Source organism: Petaurus breviceps, unplaced genomic scaffold (assembly GCF_028583685.1).
Source record: "Petaurus breviceps papuanus isolate PSGF00001 unplaced genomic scaffold, PetGlider_PUasm1.0 179, whole genome shotgun sequence".
Classification (NCBI taxonomy): domain Eukaryota; kingdom Metazoa; phylum Chordata; class Mammalia; order Diprotodontia; family Petauridae; genus Petaurus; species Petaurus breviceps.
This window is the reverse complement of record NW_027185779.1, coordinates 7,643,237-7,663,236: the sequence shown is the minus strand read 5'-3', so window position 1 is coordinate 7,663,236 and position 20,000 is coordinate 7,643,237. Positions and strand designations below refer to the sequence as shown.

General features: G+C 35.4%; 1 protein-coding gene across 12 annotated transcripts in view; it reads right to left on the bottom strand.

Annotated features, from left to right (window-relative positions):
- The window catches only part of RUNX1T1 (RUNX1 partner transcriptional co-repressor 1), a 181,974-nt gene that overhangs the window by 69,215 nt on the left and 92,759 nt on the right, over window positions 1-20,000 (bottom strand). For 11 of the 12 annotated variants that reach the window (XM_069086658.1, XM_069086659.1, XM_069086662.1 and 8 more), the window contains 2 exons: window positions 4,438-4,575; window positions 2,031-2,272 (listed from right to left, as the gene is read on the bottom strand). In XM_069086658.1, the coding sequence (XP_068942759.1) occupies window positions 2,031-2,272; window positions 4,438-4,575 (380 nt within the window). Of the gene's footprint in view, window positions 1-2,030; window positions 2,273-4,437; window positions 4,576-6,531; window positions 6,638-20,000 lie in introns of those variants that run through there. The other variant, XM_069086666.1, reaches the window with a different exon arrangement.

Here is a 20,000-nt window from a genome sequence, read left to right as displayed (position 1 = left end):
TCCTTAATTTCTCCTAAAGGTAGCAAATTGTCCAACCAGTAGGGAATATACACACAGCTGATTAAGGGACACAAATCTTTACAGAATATTAATTTGATGAACACAGCTTTAAAATTAGGGGGGAGGAAGTAGAAACTACCTATTTTATATATCCCTTCCTTCAAATTCAGGGGACTGTTGTCTAAAATTCAGGCCCCTGCTAGCATGTTCGTAAAATGAAACTATTCAAGTTTATTCAGCAACTTATTCAAATTTATTCTATTTGAGAACTACTTGGATTGGAGTTATCTTCTGATACTATCAAATTTGCTTTGGCAACTTGTTTTCACTAGCTTAGAAAAATTATTAAGTTTTCCCAGGAGAAATTTTCTCCAACAATTCTAACAATTGAAATGTGAAAGACTTTATAAGGCAACTAAGGTAGCTTTCTGTGATATAAATTTGTCTGTAAGACAATGTTAACCAAGAATGTATCAACAGATCTACAAGATGGTAACTACATTCTCTATTCTTTAGTAAAAACAAAGAGATGGGAACATAATTGATTAAAAGGAAAGTTTGGGATTGGACTTGATGGCAAAATTTTGTTCATTCTCGTTTGTTTATGAAATATTACTATTTTTTTCCAAGCTCCAAAAATGAATTCTAACTTCATAAAAATAGCTCATCCATTAACTACAAAGGTCTGGGATAGGATAGATACATCCCTGTCCCATATCCCTTGATCATGAATATCTATGAGGACTCTAAACCCCACGTCTTTGATGCTGCATCATGGAATCTGAGTAAGAAAGGTCCCCAGAGGCAATCTAATCCAAATTACACCTGAACAAGAATCTCCTCCGGAGAGATTTTTTGCAAGACACATCTAATGTGGCTTAACCCAGGTCAAGCTCATATAATGAAAGAAGCATTATTTAGCTTAAAGGGCACAAATCAAAGAGAAAGAAGATCTAGATTTCAGAATCATTCTGGCCCTTATAATGCATCCTGATTTTGTGCCTTTGGTCAAGTCCGTATTCAGTTTCTTTCAGTTTTAATATTGAGAATAATGCCTTAGGTCTCACTCAATTACAGAAAATAACTGTGTATTTGAAGAGTCTGGAGAAGCTCAGACGGAAAAGTATTAAAAGGCCAAATAGGAGACCAGTGTCTTATTCCAAGTTCTACCATTTCTTAGCCATGGACAAGATACCCAAAAGTTCCTCACCTGACAACTCAAAATGACAATAATATTCACAAGTAAAAAATAAAATCAACAAAAACATATGAGAGCACTTTTTAAACAGCAAAAGGTTGCTGTAAAATTGGTAATATTATATAAACTGAGGCACCATTATTAGGAAGTGGTTAGTTTCCAGTGGCATTAATCATATAATTAATCAATATATTAGCAGAACACGGCTTTCTTGTGATTTCTCACCTCAACTTCATACTTTAATTAGGGAATTCTTCACACTAAGGACAAAATTTTCTTTTTAAAAATAGCAATTAGCCTTGGGATCTAATGTCAATGTATCAATGGACCTTGTAAGTAAGGACCTCAACAAACAAGCAACAGGTTTGAATCTATACATATGCAGATAAATATAGAGTTAATTCACATTGCATATTTACTCTGGACTGGAACGAATTATCATATTTTACATACAACTATACTGTGAATAGAGTGAATTCAAATACTGTGACGACTTAGGGATGATTTTTCATTGTTCTCAGTTGTTGGGACCTGGATGTACAAAAACACCTCTTTACCAAAAAGAATTTTGGATCATTCCATCTTTATCAAGCAGATAGCAAATGAAGTCATAGTCTGGGCTTACATACAATTATAACACTGTCTCCCGAAACTGTTCATTTAGAATTTGGGACTACATTAACATCCATTTGTCAGAGAAAGACCAATATCATATTCTGCGATATAAACCAATTCTTTTAAGGAAAACCATAAGAACCAGTTTGGGTACATCCAACAAACCATTATCCTTAACGGGAGTAGGGAGTGAACAAGTTGTTTGGCATTTGCTTACCACCAATCCTAGTACAAGAGTGCGAACTCTTTCCCCTATTTCTGGTGAAATGTCATTGCCGAACTGCTGCAAGGTGGTAAGAAATCTCTTCAATTTGCTGAGTTGCCTTGCTCCACAGGCTGGTGGTAACTGCTGATTAGCCAGAGAGGAAGAGGAAGAAGAGGAAGGCCCATTGCTAAAGCCATTGGGTGGAGATGGGGCTCCATTCAAAGCTGTGGGTGAATGGCTTGTGCCATTAGTTACTGTCAGAAGCACAAAGCAAGAAGAAAAATGAAAATAAAATTCTGTGGAAAGGAAGTCACAGGTAACTTTATTTCTAGTCAATTTTTATGATGTGAAAAATGTTCAGACTTTTGGTAAAGTACTTTGACTTCACAGATACCCCAGGTTGAAATTTTGCTTGATTAAATGACCTGACTCCTCATAAATAAATACTTCTTATATCCACACAGGCACTGATAATGAATGGAGTCTGCTACAGAGTGGGGACAGCCTTCGCTCCCATGTGCACATATGCCAACCACCTGAAACATTTCAATCATGGAACAAGCAGCATTTGGATGTCAGCCTTTTGTCATAGGCTTATATCAATATAACAAGAATATTCTTCTCTAAACTGCTCCTCTAGAAAAAAATGTACATTTGGTGGAGACTAAATTTATCACTGAACATTTTTAATCGTGTTTTGTACACACAACTGACAGCTGTGTTTATAAAAACAGGACTTTCAAGTTTTAACCTTCTACCACCCAATTAGAAGGCTATTTTCTCCCCACATATTTCTTTAACCACTTCTTTAGGGAAAATGCAAATTTTCTGTAAGATGGCAGAATGCATACAGCATTAATTGAGAATTTATTTCCTGGAGTTGAAATGGGACATCCTAATGCAGAGTTGTAATGAGAGATAGCATGGATATATGCCAATTTGTTCAATTTATTTTTGATAAAACTGATTTAGGCATTAATGTAATAAACTACAAGGACTCTGCTAGAAAGAAGAAAGCAGATCTTTAATGAAAGGGAATGGCAAAATTAGTAACTGTTAAAATGGTGACTTCATTATTCGTCAGGTGAGACCATATTCAATTCATCGATCTAGTGCCATTCTGAAGTATTCATTTCAGACAAGGTGCTGTGACAGACATATTGTAAGCAATTCCTCATTTATAATTCTTTTTAATACTGTCAATACTTTGTGCTTTCCCCAAATGAGAAGTTTTGTTATGAGTTATGCACGTTTGAAACCACTAATCCAGATTTATATCTAAAGATTCACCAATAACTCGCCTGGAAATAACTGCCAAACTTAGGTCCTCAAAACAGCCATCTACGTTTCCTGGTGACATTAGGGAACAGCCAACCAAAAACAACAGAAGCTGACAGCATTATAGCTTGGCACCATTCAAGGTAACCAGCTCCTTATGAGTTTAAAAGGTCTGTTAAATTACAATGAGACATGATATAAACAGCCTGGGATAGGTATAAAGCCAATTCTTCTACTCCAACAATTTTTAAGACACTAATATGTAGATTCTTTTCTTCTTATACGTTTCTTTCATTCACATGGATTTCATGGCACACCTTCAACAAGCAGTATCATTTATAATAGACAGTGATTTGCTAGCTCAACAAAATCCTTTTGACATCAGAACCTTGGGAAGGACTGAAAAGGGCTACCTATATCCCTTTTGGTATACAACTAGGGATGAGGGGGACTTTCTACTGTCAGAAAGTTCTGTTTTTTCCCCCAGAAAACAGAAAGCAAATACACTTCCATGCACTGATTCATAAGCTAGAGCCAGAGCCAAACTGACACAACATATCAGAGATCTGAGAAATTCAAATCAAGAAGGATGCTGTCTGTTTGTTTTAAACCTGACCACATGATATTCCTATAATGCAGTGGCCCTAATATGATAAGGTCATGTGGCTCTTCTTATTTGTAAGAGAATAAAAAAAAAGACCTAGCTAGTTTAGTTGGGGGTAAGGGGATGCCTGCTACAGATATGAAACAACTCTGGAAGGATTTTGAGCATATCCCCAAGAATAAAGCAAAGTCAAACAAATCAAAATGAATAGCAGTATACCCAATTATTTGTTCAAGAATAAGTTATCAGATCAAAATGACCTATGTTTAAAAGTAGGTTTCTCAATTTTAAACAGTTCAACCAAATGACAGATAATAAAGCAATTAAGAAAAAAATGGGGATGACTCAGAAATGAATCACAAGTCACTGACCTAAGTCAAATTTCAGCATTATGGGGATTTGGAAGAATAATGTAGGGGGGTTGCATTATTTTCACATTATATGTTAATGTTGGAGTTTTTGTTTCCCTATCCCTTATACTTTAAAAAATGCAGCAAGGAAAAAAAATAGAAGAAAGGAAGAAACTAGGCTAATTACACGTGGTGGGTGTGAATGAACTGCTTCTTGGCGCTCCTTGGGTCGTTGGAGGAGGCGGCATCGTTGGAGGCGTCAGTCGGGATTGCGTCTTCACATCCACAGGTGAGTCTGGCATTGTGGAATGCTTCTCACTGCGATCTGTAAGATAACCACAAGGATTAGATTATTTTATCTTTTAAGCACAGCAGCTCTTCAGATAAGGTTAACTCTCCCCACCTCTCAGCCCATCTCCCCCCGCCCCAACACCTCCTCCATGAGGCTGTGCCATGAATAAAAAAGGATTGATATTTTCTGTGGATAAAACAAGCCCATCTACTGAAACTCAAAACGGAATTGCATCATCGAAACCTCACTTAAGAAGGTGCAACACAGATGGTAGGCCCTCATTTGTAACTAGGCTATATTATCTTCTATATTTATTTCTGGCACGTGCAGATGCTACCTTGATAGTATTGGATGGGATAAAACAACTTCACTGGCAATTGCAGCCAACATTAGCAAGCAGGAATAAATGGATGAGAAGGGAAGGATAGCAATGAATCCCCCTTATGACAACTCAGGAAGAACTAAAGCCTCCTGCTTTGTTGTACAGGTGAGATAGTGGTGGGGGCCAGCTCTCTTTGTGACTATTCTCTGTAACACCTGCTGCCCCTGCCATCTTTTGTTTTCAAACTATTAGACAGAGCAGGTTAAATACTCCATGTCTCCTGGACATATTTTCCACTTCAATTTCTTTTCCTGTCCTATTCTAAAAGCATCAATAAATAAATACCATATGCCACATAATGAAGGCTATCTTTTCTTTATTTAGTAGTCATGTGTTTATACGCCATTATTACAGGAGGTTGGTTGTGCTATTTCAATTTACAATCTTGATCAAAAGGGGGTGGGGAGAAAAGGAAGAATGAATCTTAATTCTAAGAAACATGGAAAAGCTACAGGAAACCCATATTACATGTGGATCAAATGAGAACCTACCATATCAATAAGAAGGGGGAAAGATTAGATACTATTCACCTGTTCTATATCCTAGTTTCCTAGGCTTGAAGATAAGTTTTGATCATGTTAAAGAATAAAAAGATAGATTTACCTTGAATATAAAAGCATAGTACCTGCTATATAGTAAGTGAACTTACTATTCCATTAAAAAGTGCCTCATATCTAATATTAATCAATAATTAAGGGGGATCTCTCAATAATGCATTTTCCCAAATGATATGCCTTTCCTACCAAATGTTAAATGTTTTCCTTAATCTAATTCTATTTGACTTATCAATTCAATGTTCTCTGAAAAGTAACAGGTACCTCCAGAAACCATATGCCAGAAATATCAAAGAATTTTTATTTTGTAATTTTGTAAATTGCCTGATTGTTCATAGGGGGACAACAGACTCAAAGTGTAAAATACTATCTCTTCTCCTCAAATAATAACTAATATTACATGTTTAAACTTCATTTTAAAAGTAAATAACATGAAATACTGATAGAGAATAATTTTAAGGAACAATACTACTTTTTCAGATCATAATTGTTACTAAATTTATTTAGGAGAAATTCCCAACTTGATCATTATTATTAATAAATGGAAAAGAAAATTTCAGATTTGTAAATTGTGGCCCTTTCACAAAACCAACTCACATTCAGATCACCATAGATTTGTTTTCCTCAAAGTCCCTTTAGTAATCCTCATTTATGCTGAAATAATGGTAATATTTTATTAGGGAGAAGTATTCAAATAATTCAGATAGAGTATTCAAATAACCTAATAGTCAATTAAATTAATTTTAATTAAAATTAAACTAATTAAAAAAATCTTCATTGCTCTGATTTATGGTATCAGCAATGCTGCTTCTAAGTCCAAAATGTTGACAAAAAGACAGGCAATGTTCTTAAAGATTAGTGAAAGTGTATCTAAGTGGTGGTAGATATACATATGAAAAAAAAACCCATCTTGTTACTTAGATCACAAACTTATCTTCTTATTACTAAGCTAGAGCATTTCATCTACCAAAAAAATATTCTAAATAAATATTCATAGAGGCTAAACTCAAATTTGTTTCTGCAATAGTTAAATTCATCTCACATTCTACTCACCTCAACCAACCTCAGCAACAAGGGAATAAATAGCTTTCAGCTTATGTTGCAACTGAGGGAAGAGTACAGCAGCAAATACAGGCCTTCCTAAATAAAGGCAAATATTTCTGTCATGCCAAGAAAGGAGGGAGAAAGGGAGGCTTGCCAGAGCTGGTTGGGAGATAACAGTGGGAACGGCTGGTCCATCTGGTTTTCATTCTGCTAACACTCATATTGAACTGTTAGAGAAGGCAGTCCAGATACACAGATTTGAAGCACGTGGGTGCACAGACGGAGAAAGGAAGGGGGTGGGGCAAGGCAGGAGGAGAGGAAAGAAAAAGAAAAAATATATATGAGAGAAGAACTAATGGAGTAAGAAAGTCCAGAGATGGAGGATTAAATGATAAGGGAAGAAAGAGAGGAGAAGGCAGAGATAGACAGGAGATGGAAGAGAGGGAAAAATTACGCTTAAAAGCATTTTTTTTTAAAGTAGGGGACAGCTCCAGTTTGTAAAGAATCTGTACACCTCTCTGGTTTGCTTACTAATGACAATTTAACAAAACAACTTGGGAACACTCTTGGAATTTTTTTTCCCTTTTTGTTCATTATAGGCATACTCTTACATCTGAAAAGTTCATTACAGGTATACTCTTACATCTGAAAAGTTCTTGAACACTTGCTTTAAGCCACACTTTCCATATGATTATTTTCTAAAAACATTTAGAATATATAGTCTTGCTGAGAAAAATAAATAAATCCCCAAAGTAGTTGCTTCTCAAAAATTTTCAGGTTTTCTAAACAAAATTATAGTTCTAAAAACACAGTCAGTCACTACCACAAGGTGTATATGGATAACACTTCAGAATGTTGATATTAGCAAAGGTTCTGGGTAATCAAATGGAACTTAAACCGAAAAGTCCAGCAAACATGGACAAAGTGGAGTCCATCTGTAATTTATTCTGCCTTACTGGATGTAATCACCCTTAGAGAGAGATGGTGAAAAAACAAACCAGTACCAATACACACACATACATACACACACACACACACACACACACACACACACACACACTCATTCACTCACCCCTTTCTCTGGTACAGAGTTAAATTAAATTCAGAAAATGTGTTTCAAGTATGCTGATATCTATTACATTTGTTTTGCATTATATTCTTTTAAAATTCTGAAACACACACACTTGAAACTTTTATAGCAATGAGCACAAGCTATGATTTAATCACAGAAGCATTTAACTCCTTTTTGAATTAGAGAATATGTTAAAACCAACTTTAAATTATGACATTTCATGTGTAGATATCTGGTTTATGAAATTATAGTGTTCTTGTTCTACATTCAATTTTTAGGAGTTATTTTTTACAATTATAGCTAGTTAATTTAGGTGAAGAGTGATATTTATGGTAAGAAGTGCCAAAAACCTATGAGACAGAGATAAAAAAGTCTAATATGTAAAGAGGTACGCATAGGCAAATGGATCAACCTTACTTCCCTTACCCTAAATGAATTAGGCCACTTTTAAACAAGACAATCTTTCATATGTGGTAACATTTCAACTCATATGGCACACGTCCAGGTCAAAAGTACCAAGGAAAGTTAATGCATGGAAGAAAATATGGTATATATAAATACATTACTGATACCATTTCAATATCCAATTCAATGTCAGGTCTTTGTAAAAGTGGTATGTTTTCCATTTCCTTTTTTAAATAGGAAAAAAAAAGAATGCTATAATATGCTGTGGCATTTATTTTACTTTTAGTTCAAACAGTTCCAGATGTACATTTAAGGTATGAAGAATTTTTAATAGATACTCCATTCTACTTTTTCAATATCATATTATATAATGATAGCATTAATAACAGTAACTGGTAGTGTGTATACATATACATGCCCATTTGCACACACACACACACACACACACATACACACAGAGTTCTGTTAACACAGATGGGATAATGTGGGATATAATAATGGGATCAAGTGGGATAATGTGAAGTTATATATTTGTTATATATGAAAGCCTCTACTTTGTACTATATTTCTACATACACATCTTAATTCTTTTGCTAGGCTGTGTGTTCCAAATAGAAAGGAATAGTATTTTATTCACCTTTGTATTCCCTTCAGTGTCTAGCCCAGCACACTGCATAAAGTAGGTACTCAGTTACTCAGCATACATATATTAATTGCTTGGTATGTTCCAGACACTAAGTTAAAAATTGGGAAAGACAAAAAACATGATTCTGTTGCCCTCAAGAAACTCACATGGGAAACAACATGAAAATAGCTAGGTATATTCAACATATAAAAGTTTGTTGGACTAAAAGCATCCAAAGTAAGTAACACTTGCATGAGTCAATTCACAAGCTATACAGTATGGAAGGGAAGGACTAAATAACACAGCGACTGCAATAATAAAAACAATAATGAGGAAAATAGCAGTTTACACTTGGACAGCTACTTACCTTTAAAAATATTTTTGAAGTCCTGATATCACTTATTTCTCACAATAATCTTGTGAGGTAAGCAGGGTATTATGAATATCATCCCTATTTTACAGATGTAGAAACTGAGGTGCAAGGGGAAAAGTGACATAGTCAAAGTCCAACTTCAGCCCCCAACTTTTCATGAACTTCTTCTTTGGTTTTCAAAGTCACTGATGTGCAACAGAAATTCCTCATTGGTCAAATGAAAGGGCTACTTTCCAGACCTAACTTTCAATGGGTCAATAATTACTTGTCACCTATATTCTGTTAATTTATCCATATCATTGGACCAAAAAAGCTGGTAGTAAGTGAAAGAACCAACACTAGAACCCCAAACTTCTTACTAACAAAGCCAAATTCTCTAACTAAATCTCAATACTTCTAAATGGAATTCTATGAATGTTGATGATGCTCTCTTCTTTATTTTTTTTGGGGGGGTATAAAGAGAATACATGAATGAGAGAAAGGAATGAACTCAAATTTTTACTTCATCACACTCTATATAACAGATATGGCTCTTTCTGGTATGGAAGCCATTCCTTTATATTAAAATTGTGAAATAGATCCTCCAACCATAAAGAAACTAGGATTCACAGGGAAGTTAGCTGACTTCTCAAGGCTCCTATAACTAGTCATCAGCAAACTTGGGATAAGAAACTAGTTCTAAAACATAGCTAATGGACAAGGCTTAAGTGATCAAGCTTGCCACCAAAGGTATTTACTTGGACTATTTCCTTTGAAGACTAAGATACAAAAGAAATGCAAAAAAAAAAAAAAAAAAAAGACAGACAAGCTACCTTATATAACTTATGCTTTAATTCTCACAAACGTAACTTATAATTTGTAAAATCTCTCCAAATCAAAGATGCCAGTTAATCCTATTTTGTATACATAAGTGAAACTTAAAGAGAGTGGATTTTGTCCATATGGACAGTGCAGCGTGGTGGTGGTACATAGGCCAGGAAAAAGTAGGAGATCTGAGCTTCAGTCCCCAATTTTTCATGAACTTCTTGTGTGGTTTTCAAAGCCACTGATGTGACTTCCTCTTTGGTCAAATGAAAGGGTTACTTTCCAGATCTAACTTTCAACACGTCAATAATTACTTGCCACATATATTCTTTTAGTTTATCCATATCATTTGCAATAAACCAAACTCCATCATATCAAGAGTATGTAACTCCTAGCTCTAAACATTATACACAGAGACAAGCACACTTAAGTTTAACAAGAGAACAAAGACCTAATAAGGAGCTGGAAATCAAGCTGGAATAGGGTACTCGCCTGCCTAGACTTCAATTTCTTTATCTGTAAAAGGGGGGAATTGAATTAAGATTATTGCTAAAGCCTTTTCCAACTCTGTATGAAAATCTGGAGTCACCATTACTAAACATATGATTTTAATATAAACAGAATTTTCCCTTTGTCCTTACAAGTGTCTAAATAAAGGGTAGAATTTGAAGAAAAGCAGATTTCAGCTTAATATAAGGAGAAAAAAATGTCTCTAAGAATGAGAATTATATGAACTTAGAGCGACTCTCAGGCATAGCGGCTTCTCTCTCATTAGAAGTATTCAAGTAATTGCCAGGTAAGTTGTAGAAGGGATTCTTCAGGTGTAGGCTAGCCTCTGATCACCTATCCAGCTGTTTCAGGTTGACTCTACAAATTGTGTCTAAGACAGTGCAATATTTTCGTTATCTTCATATTTTGCTGAATACTGTTCAGAAAGTTAGCATAGTGTGTGTGTGGTGCAAAGAGTATTGGACTTGGGAGTTAGAAGACCTGATTTTACATCCTGGCTTCAACACACTACTTGCATAAACACAAGGGAGTCAATTAACCTGAGTCTCAGTTTCTGGAGCTATAAAATGGGTATAATAAAACTTCACACTACTGGAATTCATGGGGGCGGGGGTGTTATGAGTAAAGTAACCTGTAAGTTCTAACGTGACAACTGTATGTAAATCATCACTACTGGTATTAGTTTTACCCTCTGGGGCCAAGTAAAATAAATTTAGTTCTTGCACATAACAATCATTCAAATACTTGAAGGCAGTGATTACATCTTCTTTACTCCAGGAGAAACATCCTCTCCTCCTGGCAATCCTACATGACAGGATGTAACTTCCCTTACAATCCTAATCATTCTCCTTCACCTAAAATGTGGCATGCAGCATTGATCATGATTCTTCAGATACAGTCAAAATAAATCTCAATAAAGTGAAACTATGACCTCATTTGCTCCAGAGTTTACTTTTATTAATGCTGCTAGACCATGGAAAATTATTTGGCTCCTGTTGACTTGTTGACTATTTAAATCCATTCATGTGAGGAATAAAACCAAACAAATAAATTCTGCCTCTCCAATGACTTGCATCCATTCTCTCTTCATTTCCATTGCCAGGACCCTAAGACAAATCTTCAGTCACAGACAACAGATTCTTTCCTTCCCTCCTATCTTCTTCCCCCTAACCAAACTAACATTCTCCTTGCTACCAGAGTAATCACTCTGCTTGAAACCTTTCACTGACTCCCTAGTGTTTAGCCAAGTTTTTGCTTGAATTTCAAAGACCTCCATAATCTGGCTCTACTCTGCCTTTTTGACATTATTTCATATCACCCTCACATGTACTCTATACTCCAACCAAAATGGATCACCGACCAAACTCATACAAACCTGCTGTCTTTGCTCAGGTAACCCGTGCTCACATAGTTTCTGGATGCCAGAAATGCTATCCCTTTCTTGCTTACCTGAAATAGTTTCCTCTGCAAATATAATAAAAGTGACCAGTAACTCAAAGGCTAGCTAGTCTATCTCACTTAGCAGATACTGCGTTTTAGAGAGGATAAGTGATTTCTGCCAAGATTTCAAAGATGTTCAGTAACTTCCCAAGAACACTCAAATATCAGAGATAGAATTTGAACTCAGCTCATCTGATGTCAGTCCCTGCACTTTTCACTATACTATCTCCCTCCCTCCCTAACCACTTTGTACCAGTCTTTTAAAATTCAATTTAAATACTGCCTCCTCCAGTGTTCACCCAAATCAATTTCATATTCTTACACTGGCAGTGATAACTTTTTTCTGCACTACACTTTTCCATAGTATTTGGCTTGAACTTATCTTGCTTATTATATTTATTTGAATTATTAGCTTATTATATATTTGACTATAGTTACATTTGTTTATAATGTAACCCATTCCTCCAAGACTGAGAGCTCCATAAGGGCACCATCTAAACTTTCTAAAATTTCCATGTTGTCATGTTCAGTGCTATGCATCCAACAGGTACTTAACAAATATTTGTTGAGTAGGTTGAAACAAGATGTAAGAAAGATGCAAAAATACATGAATACTATGTAGAACGCTAAGAAACTTCAGCAGTAAATGGGCAAATCGTTTGCAAGAGGAGCTTATTTTGGACAATGGCTTATATTCCACGGAGCAAAGTGCAAGGTGTCTCAAAAGTCTTAATACAGTTTTAAGCTTTAATTATTTAAGGAGTATAAGTGTTGCAAACACAAACTTTAAAAGGTTATTTAGGTTTCTTATTAAAATTTGACAGAACCACTATCTTGAGCTAGACATTGCTCTAGTCAACTTCTTAACCCAGAAATAACTGGTCATGTAACCTTGAGCAAGCTACTTAACCCCAATTGCTTTAAAAAAAAAAAAAAGAAAAAAAAGGAAAAAGTCTAATGGAGATAGTGCAAATGATCAAGTAAGAGAACCTTCTCCATCAATCTACAAGTCTGAGAAAGTGTTACACAGAAACAACTCTACAGTCAAACACAGTCAATACATAATGAAGGGTGCTCCATTATGTTAAAATTTAAATTTAAGGGGCGGCCAGGTAGCACAGCGAGTAAGAGCACCGGCTCCAGTGTCGGGATGACCTGGATCAAAATCCGGCCTCAGATACTCAGCACCACACCCAGAAATAACTGGCCGTGTAACCTTGAGCAAGTTACTTAACCCCTATTGCTTTAAAAAAAAATTTAAATTTAAAAATTATTCAAAATTCACAAAATTATTTTAAAAAGAAATTTAAATAATTAAGTTTTCAAATAACTTATTTTTATTAATGTGTAGCATTTATATGAGGATATATCCTACTGAGGATATTTTTAGAGATGTAGAAACTGAGGCAGACAGAGGTTAAATTACTTGCCCAGGGCCACATAGCTAGTATGTATCTGAGGCTGAACATGAGCTTGGGTCATCCTGACTTCAGGCGTATTGCTCTAACCACTGAACCCACGTATCTGCCTGGTTCCTATTCTGCAATTGCAGAGCGTTGCCTGGAACCACTGAGAGAATAAATCACTTGCCCAGAGCCACATACACAGTATGTTTCTGAGACTAGACTGAAAATCTTGTTGACATAGAGGACTGATCTTTATCTACCATATCACTTTCTTAGATAGATATAGTGTGAATGGGGCCATGAATTATTATGGGGCCATTGTTATTCCATCTCACACACACACACACACACACACAAATTGCCAGTGTTACCAGCAAACATGAAAATGGTGGTAATATACCAATCCCCTTCCAACATTATCAGTTCTATGCAAAGATGACAAACTTTGGCATCAATCAATTAAGCTCCATTTACCTATTAGATACTGAAGATACAGTTCCTGACCTCAACAAGCTTATATTCCATTAGAGAAAAGAATCTACATCTAGTTTTGATTTTTCTCTGGGATCTACACTCCATCTTTTCAACTGCCTATTGGATATGCATAATTTCCCCCAAACAAAACTAAGTTTTGTTTGTCTTGATTTCTGTTTTTCTTTAAGTGCTGGCACTAATTTCCCAGCCACTCCTGCTTTAATTTCTCTCTTAGTGCTGGCAACAGTCTTTCAGTTATCCATGTTCTAAACCACACTGGCATTTGTGGCCCTCCCTCTCTCCAACCACTGCTCCATATTTGTTACCAAGTCCCCTGGTAAAGATTAATTCCCAGGGGCAGCCAGGTAGCACAGTGAGTAAGAGCACCAGCTCCAGTGTCAGGATGATCTGGATCGAATCCCAGGCTCAGACACTTAGCACCCACCCCAGAAACACCTGGCCATAAACTTGAGCAAGTTACTTAACCCCGATTGCTTACAAATTAAAAAAAAAAAAAGATTAATTCCCAGCACAAGGACACATATTATATGTCTTACATGGATGCCTTCAAGTACCAACTAAAATCCCACCCTCTACCAAGAAGACTTGCCCGTTTCCACCTTAATGTTAGTCCCCCCCCAACTCTTAATTATCTCCAATTTATCCTCTACGTATCTTACTTGTTCATAGTTGTGTGTTACCTCCCCCATTTGTCTATGATCACTCCAAGAACAAGGACAATCTTTTGCCTTTCTTTGCATTCCCAGCACTTAACAGAATCCCTGGCACATAGTATGTCCCTAAAAAGTGGCTATTGACCAACTAACTGACCATGGAAAATTCAAGGGGCAGCGACATGTTGAAGAAGTAACTATTCTATTAGTCATCATACTTTGCTGGGTATGTGATCAAATGGTTTCAATTTTCATCATCATCATTCAAAAATATGTGTTTATTTGTCTGAGAATATAATTTCATCTGTGTATGAAATTCTCACCTCCAGTTCAGGTCAATAGTATCTATTCACCTTGTCCTAGGGCAATGAGGTCTGCAGTCATAAAGAAAGGCCAGTACTTAGATCTTTCTGGCTTCAAGAATATCTATCTATCTACTCTCACCAATGATTAGTTGGGAGGTTGTTGTCCTTTGTTCTTTAAGAGGACTAAAATGACCACAGTGTGTCCAACTATGGCTAATCAGGACCACTATGAGCTCACTTTGCTCTACCACAGGTTGGGCACAAATAGTCCATATGAATATGTGGGGTGAAGATGTCTCTAAATTTGTGTATCTCACTTTTCTTTTGAGCTACTGCAATTCTGCTTTTCTCATATAGAGCACAGCAAATTCTCTGATGAGGGCATGCCATGCTGGGCAGTCCTTTGCCAACATTTCCCATGTCACACAATTGATTCCAATATTACATATTCCCTGAATATGTTAAATTGCTCTTTCATTTAGTTCAGTATTCTTATATGTCATCTTCCATTTACTCCTGATTTTAGTATCCATACTCTGCCAAGGCCAACCCTTCTCCTTGTGCTCTTCAATACAAGCCTTCCCACCTTCTCCAGGAGCTTCCCTACCTTGATCATCCTATCCCCTCTGTTTCATCCTTATTCCTCCCTATCCACTGACATTCTCATGCCTGCCTACAAAACCCACCAATGCTTCCTCCATCCTAAAACATAACTACAAACTTGATCTGATCCAGGCGTCTTCTCAAACTACTGTTCTAAAACTCTCCTTTTTAGCAAAACTTCTAGGAAAAGCTCTCTCTCTATATGATTGCTGTCTTTACTTTCTCATTGTCCACTCACTTCTCAATACCTTACAATATAACTTCGAATTCCACCACTCAATTGAAATTGATCTCTACAAGGTTACCAATAATCCCTTAAGTGCTTCATCCAATGGCCTTTTCTCAGTTTTTATCTTTCTTAACCTGTCTACAGTTTATGACCCTGCAAAATCACCTCATCTTTCTAGATATTCCCTCCTCCCTTGGTTTTGATTCTTATGATTCTTCTCTTACTTGCTCTTTCTCAATTTCTGTTTCTTGTTGATCACTGAAGCTCCTGAATACTAGTCACATATGTCTCATAACAGCAACTGTGAGGTTTCTCTATTCACCTACTCTACAGCAAATATTCTTAACTTGGGGCCCATAATCATATTTTGGTTTTAATATTTTTTTGATAAATGTGTTTCAATATAACTTGTTTCCTTTGCAAAAAAAAAAAAAACATGCATTTTCTTTTGTACATTTAAAAATATTACTCTGAGAAAAGTCATATAAATTTTGCCAGGTGTCCAGAGACGTTCACCCACAAAAAAGGTTAAGAATTCCTTTCAGTGACCTGATCTACTTCTGTAAGTTCACTGATCACCTTTACAACAAAGCCATCTAAATCCATATATCTAGCCCTATTGTCCTGCACTACATTTCCAAAAGGGCCAATTACCTTCTGGAACCCTCAACCTAGATGGTCCAGCAACATCTTAAATTCAACATCCCCAAAACAGAACTCATTCTCTTTTCTAGTCTTTGTACAACTATCAAAACCTTTTTTTTTGTTTCAATCAATATCTAGTTACCTAGGTTTATAAAATTAATAATAAAATAATAAAATATAAAATTAATAGTTTATAAAATTAATAGTAGTTCATGTATCTTGATTCTCACTCATTACCCCCCCTCAACTCCCAAATATCCAAAATTTGTTCTCTTTAGCCCCAAAGGGTAGAACCAGAATCGAATAGGTAGAAATGACAAAGATGAAAATTTAGACAGGATAACCAGAAGAAAAAAAATTCTTAATAATTAGATGCATCCCAAAGTGGAGAGATGGGATTTTCCCCTTCATTTACAAATAGTCTTTCAAAAAAGGCTGGAAAACAATCTGATCTCTTACTATGGGAAATCTCTTTGGATTATAGGTTAAACAACATGGCTATTGAATTCCCTTCTAATCCTTTCGAATGTTTAAAAACCAGCAGTTACTAAGTAATTCTACTTTCAAAACATCTTATCCATTCACACCCTTCCCTACATTCACATAATGAAGAAGCAGTAGTAATAGGTTATTTGTTAGAAGCAACAGAATAGTAATTTTCCTATGTTGCTTTTTCCCTATAACTCAGGGATAAAAGGAAATCTCAGATCAAATTTACATCAAATCTGACTTCTATAGCCTAGCAATACCAGTTATAACCATCTCACTGTTCAAATAATGGGAAATGAATTGTAGTCAGAATGAAGTTTAGGGGGTTCAGGGGTGAGGCAAAGCAGGACAAGTAGGTTGAGGCATCTGATAGTGATACTAGAACACAGAGCTACCTGAAAATACTTTGCCCATTACTGCTTTAAGAGTAGACAATCCCCTTTAGTGAAATAAATTAGGTAGTAGCAAATGACCATAATTATCCATTGTTTGGTAAACCCATAGATCCAAGCATCTGGAATGAGAAGGCAACATTTGATAAAAACTGCTAGGAAAATTGGAAAGCAGAAACTAGGCATAGACCAACATCTCACCATATACCAAGAGAAGGTCAAAACAGACAAAATGATTTAAACATAAAGGGTGATATTATAAGTAAGTTAGGGGAACGTGAAAAAATGTACCTGTCTGAATGAGGAATAAGGGAGTTTATGACAAAACAAGAGAGAGGATCCTAGAAAGTAAAATAAATAATTTTGATTACATGAAATTAAAGGTTTTATATGAATAAAACTAATGCAACCAAAATTAGAAGGAAAATCAGGAACTGAGAATATTTTTCAAGCAATATTTTATAGTAATATTCTCTGATAAAGGCCTCATTTCTCAAATATTTAGGGAACTGAGCCAAAATTATAAAATAGCCATTTTCTAGTTGATAAATGTTCAAATTAGTTCTCAAGGGAAGAAATTCAAGCCATCAACAACCATTTTTTTTCAGTGCTCCAAATCACTAACTAGAGAAATGTAAATTAGAACAGATCACCTCATAACCATCAAGTTAGTAAAATTGACCAAAAAGGGAAAATGACAAATGTTACAGGAAAACAAGCACATTAGTAAACTGTTTGTGTAACTATGAATTGGTGTAGGCTTTCTGGAAAGCAATTTGAAACTATGCCAAAAAATTTACAAAACTGTGCAGACATAAAAACTTTGACCCAACAGTACCACCATTAGGGCTATACTCCAAGGAGATTAAAGAAAGAGCAAAAGGTCCTACATGTATAAAAAATTATTTAAAACAGCTCCTTTCATGGCGGCCAAAAATTGGAAACTAAGGTGGTATTCATCAACTGGATGAACTACAATATATGAATTGTTATGGAATACTATTGTGATGTAAGAAAGGAAAGAGATAGCTTCGGAGAACCTGAAGAGCAAAATAAGAACTAGGAGAAAAATGTATACAATTTATAAAACACTCACTGTAAAAATGAAAAATTTTGAAAGACTTAAGAAGCTTGATCAATGCAATAAGCAACCATGATTGCAGAGGACCAATGGTCAAACACGCTATCCACTTCTTGACAGATAATATGTTGAATTCACAAATAATATGTTGAAATCCACAATTTTGGATACAGTCAACATGAGAATTTGTTTAGTTTAACTATGTACATTTTTTACAAAGACTTAAGTTTCTCTATATTTTCCCCAGTTTGGAGAGGAAGGCAAGAGAGAAAAAAAAAACAAAAAAACTGCTTGATAATTGAAATAAATGAATGAATTTATAAATAAATAAATGAAGAATGAATAAATAAGTGGCATTTGAGAACCAGGCTGCATAAGATACACACACACACACACACACACACTTATGTATATGTGTGTATATATTATATATATATGTGTATATAATATACACCTAGCATATATTATCATATATATATGTCCTTTATTTACATTGCCTAGAAACTTATTTATCATTAGGAAATCCAGTAATTATTATAATGTTTATGCCTTAATGATCAGTTTAAACTGAGTTCTTTTTTCATTTCAATATAATAAGAATAGAATCCAGGATAGGGATTGAGATTTCTTAAGAATAGGGAAATGTTAGTATTGCAGGCTGCAACTTCTATGCAATTAGTCTTAAAAGATTTGTCTGGAGCACAGAGTGGTTATACAGTGTTACACAGCCAAAATGTGTTGGGGAGATATTTGAATTTATATCTCCCTGCATCTGAGACTGGGTCTTATACCACTATGCATCTCTTGTGAAAGCTTGGATGCATGACTGCGTACACATACACACTTTAAATAGTGAACATGTGTATGTATATATGAATCTATGTACAAATATGAAGATACATGTACAAGTAGAGATGTCTATGTATTCATATACACTTACAAAATGCTAATTCTCAAGAAGTAGTGAGATCTTAACCTAGTAAGCTGTTATCCATATACGAGAAATAAATTTGTAAAAACCCGTTCCCAGTTGATGCTGACCTAAGAGTTCATTGTTTAGCAGCAACACATCCATACACATCTATTTATGTGTATGTCTTAGAAACACACATAACTGCTTTTCCAAGTGCTTCACCCACTTAAAAAAGAATGCAAAGAGAAAATTAAAGAAATAAGAAATGTAAGAGATTAACTGATATCTTATTTGAATGTCACACGTACGTAACTGCTCCCATTAATATATCACTTGAAGCACAACTGAGGTTCAGAAGTAAAGAAACTTCCCCTAGGTCACACTGCTAATAAGCATCTGCTAAGATTTGAACTTAAGTTTCTTGATGACAATTTCATTATTCTAGTCACTTTTAAATATTCACATTAATAATTTCAATCCTGAATGTAGTCTTATTTGTATTTATGCTATAAATGAAGGTAAATCTGTTATTAAATTAAGATGACAGTCTAAATTCTCATCCACTTAGCAGTCATCATTTATATTTTATATAGCACTGGAGCTGTCTCTTGAGCTTATTAAGAATTATGATGGGGGATGGGAAATCAAATCAAACATTGATGGACAATTACAAATGGCATTCTTTGTACAGAATGAAATACACTACTCAGTAGAGATCTATATGAACACTTTTAAAAACACAAGCTTCCATACGTCATTTTCCTCTATGGACTCAAATAGGAGGGAAAGGTTAAAAAAAAAAAAAAGAGTACTATACTTTGCCCTGGTCAAATCACATCTAGAATACTATGTTCAGTCCTAGACTGTACATTCTAAAAACAATGTACAGTTGGCCCAGATCCAGAAGAATGCAGTCAGGATGGTAAGAGGAAGTAAAATTATGCCATATAGTCAAAAGTTGAAAAGAACTGGGGATGGTTAGCCACCCAGCACCACCACCACCACCACCACCACCACCACCACCACCACCACCACCTA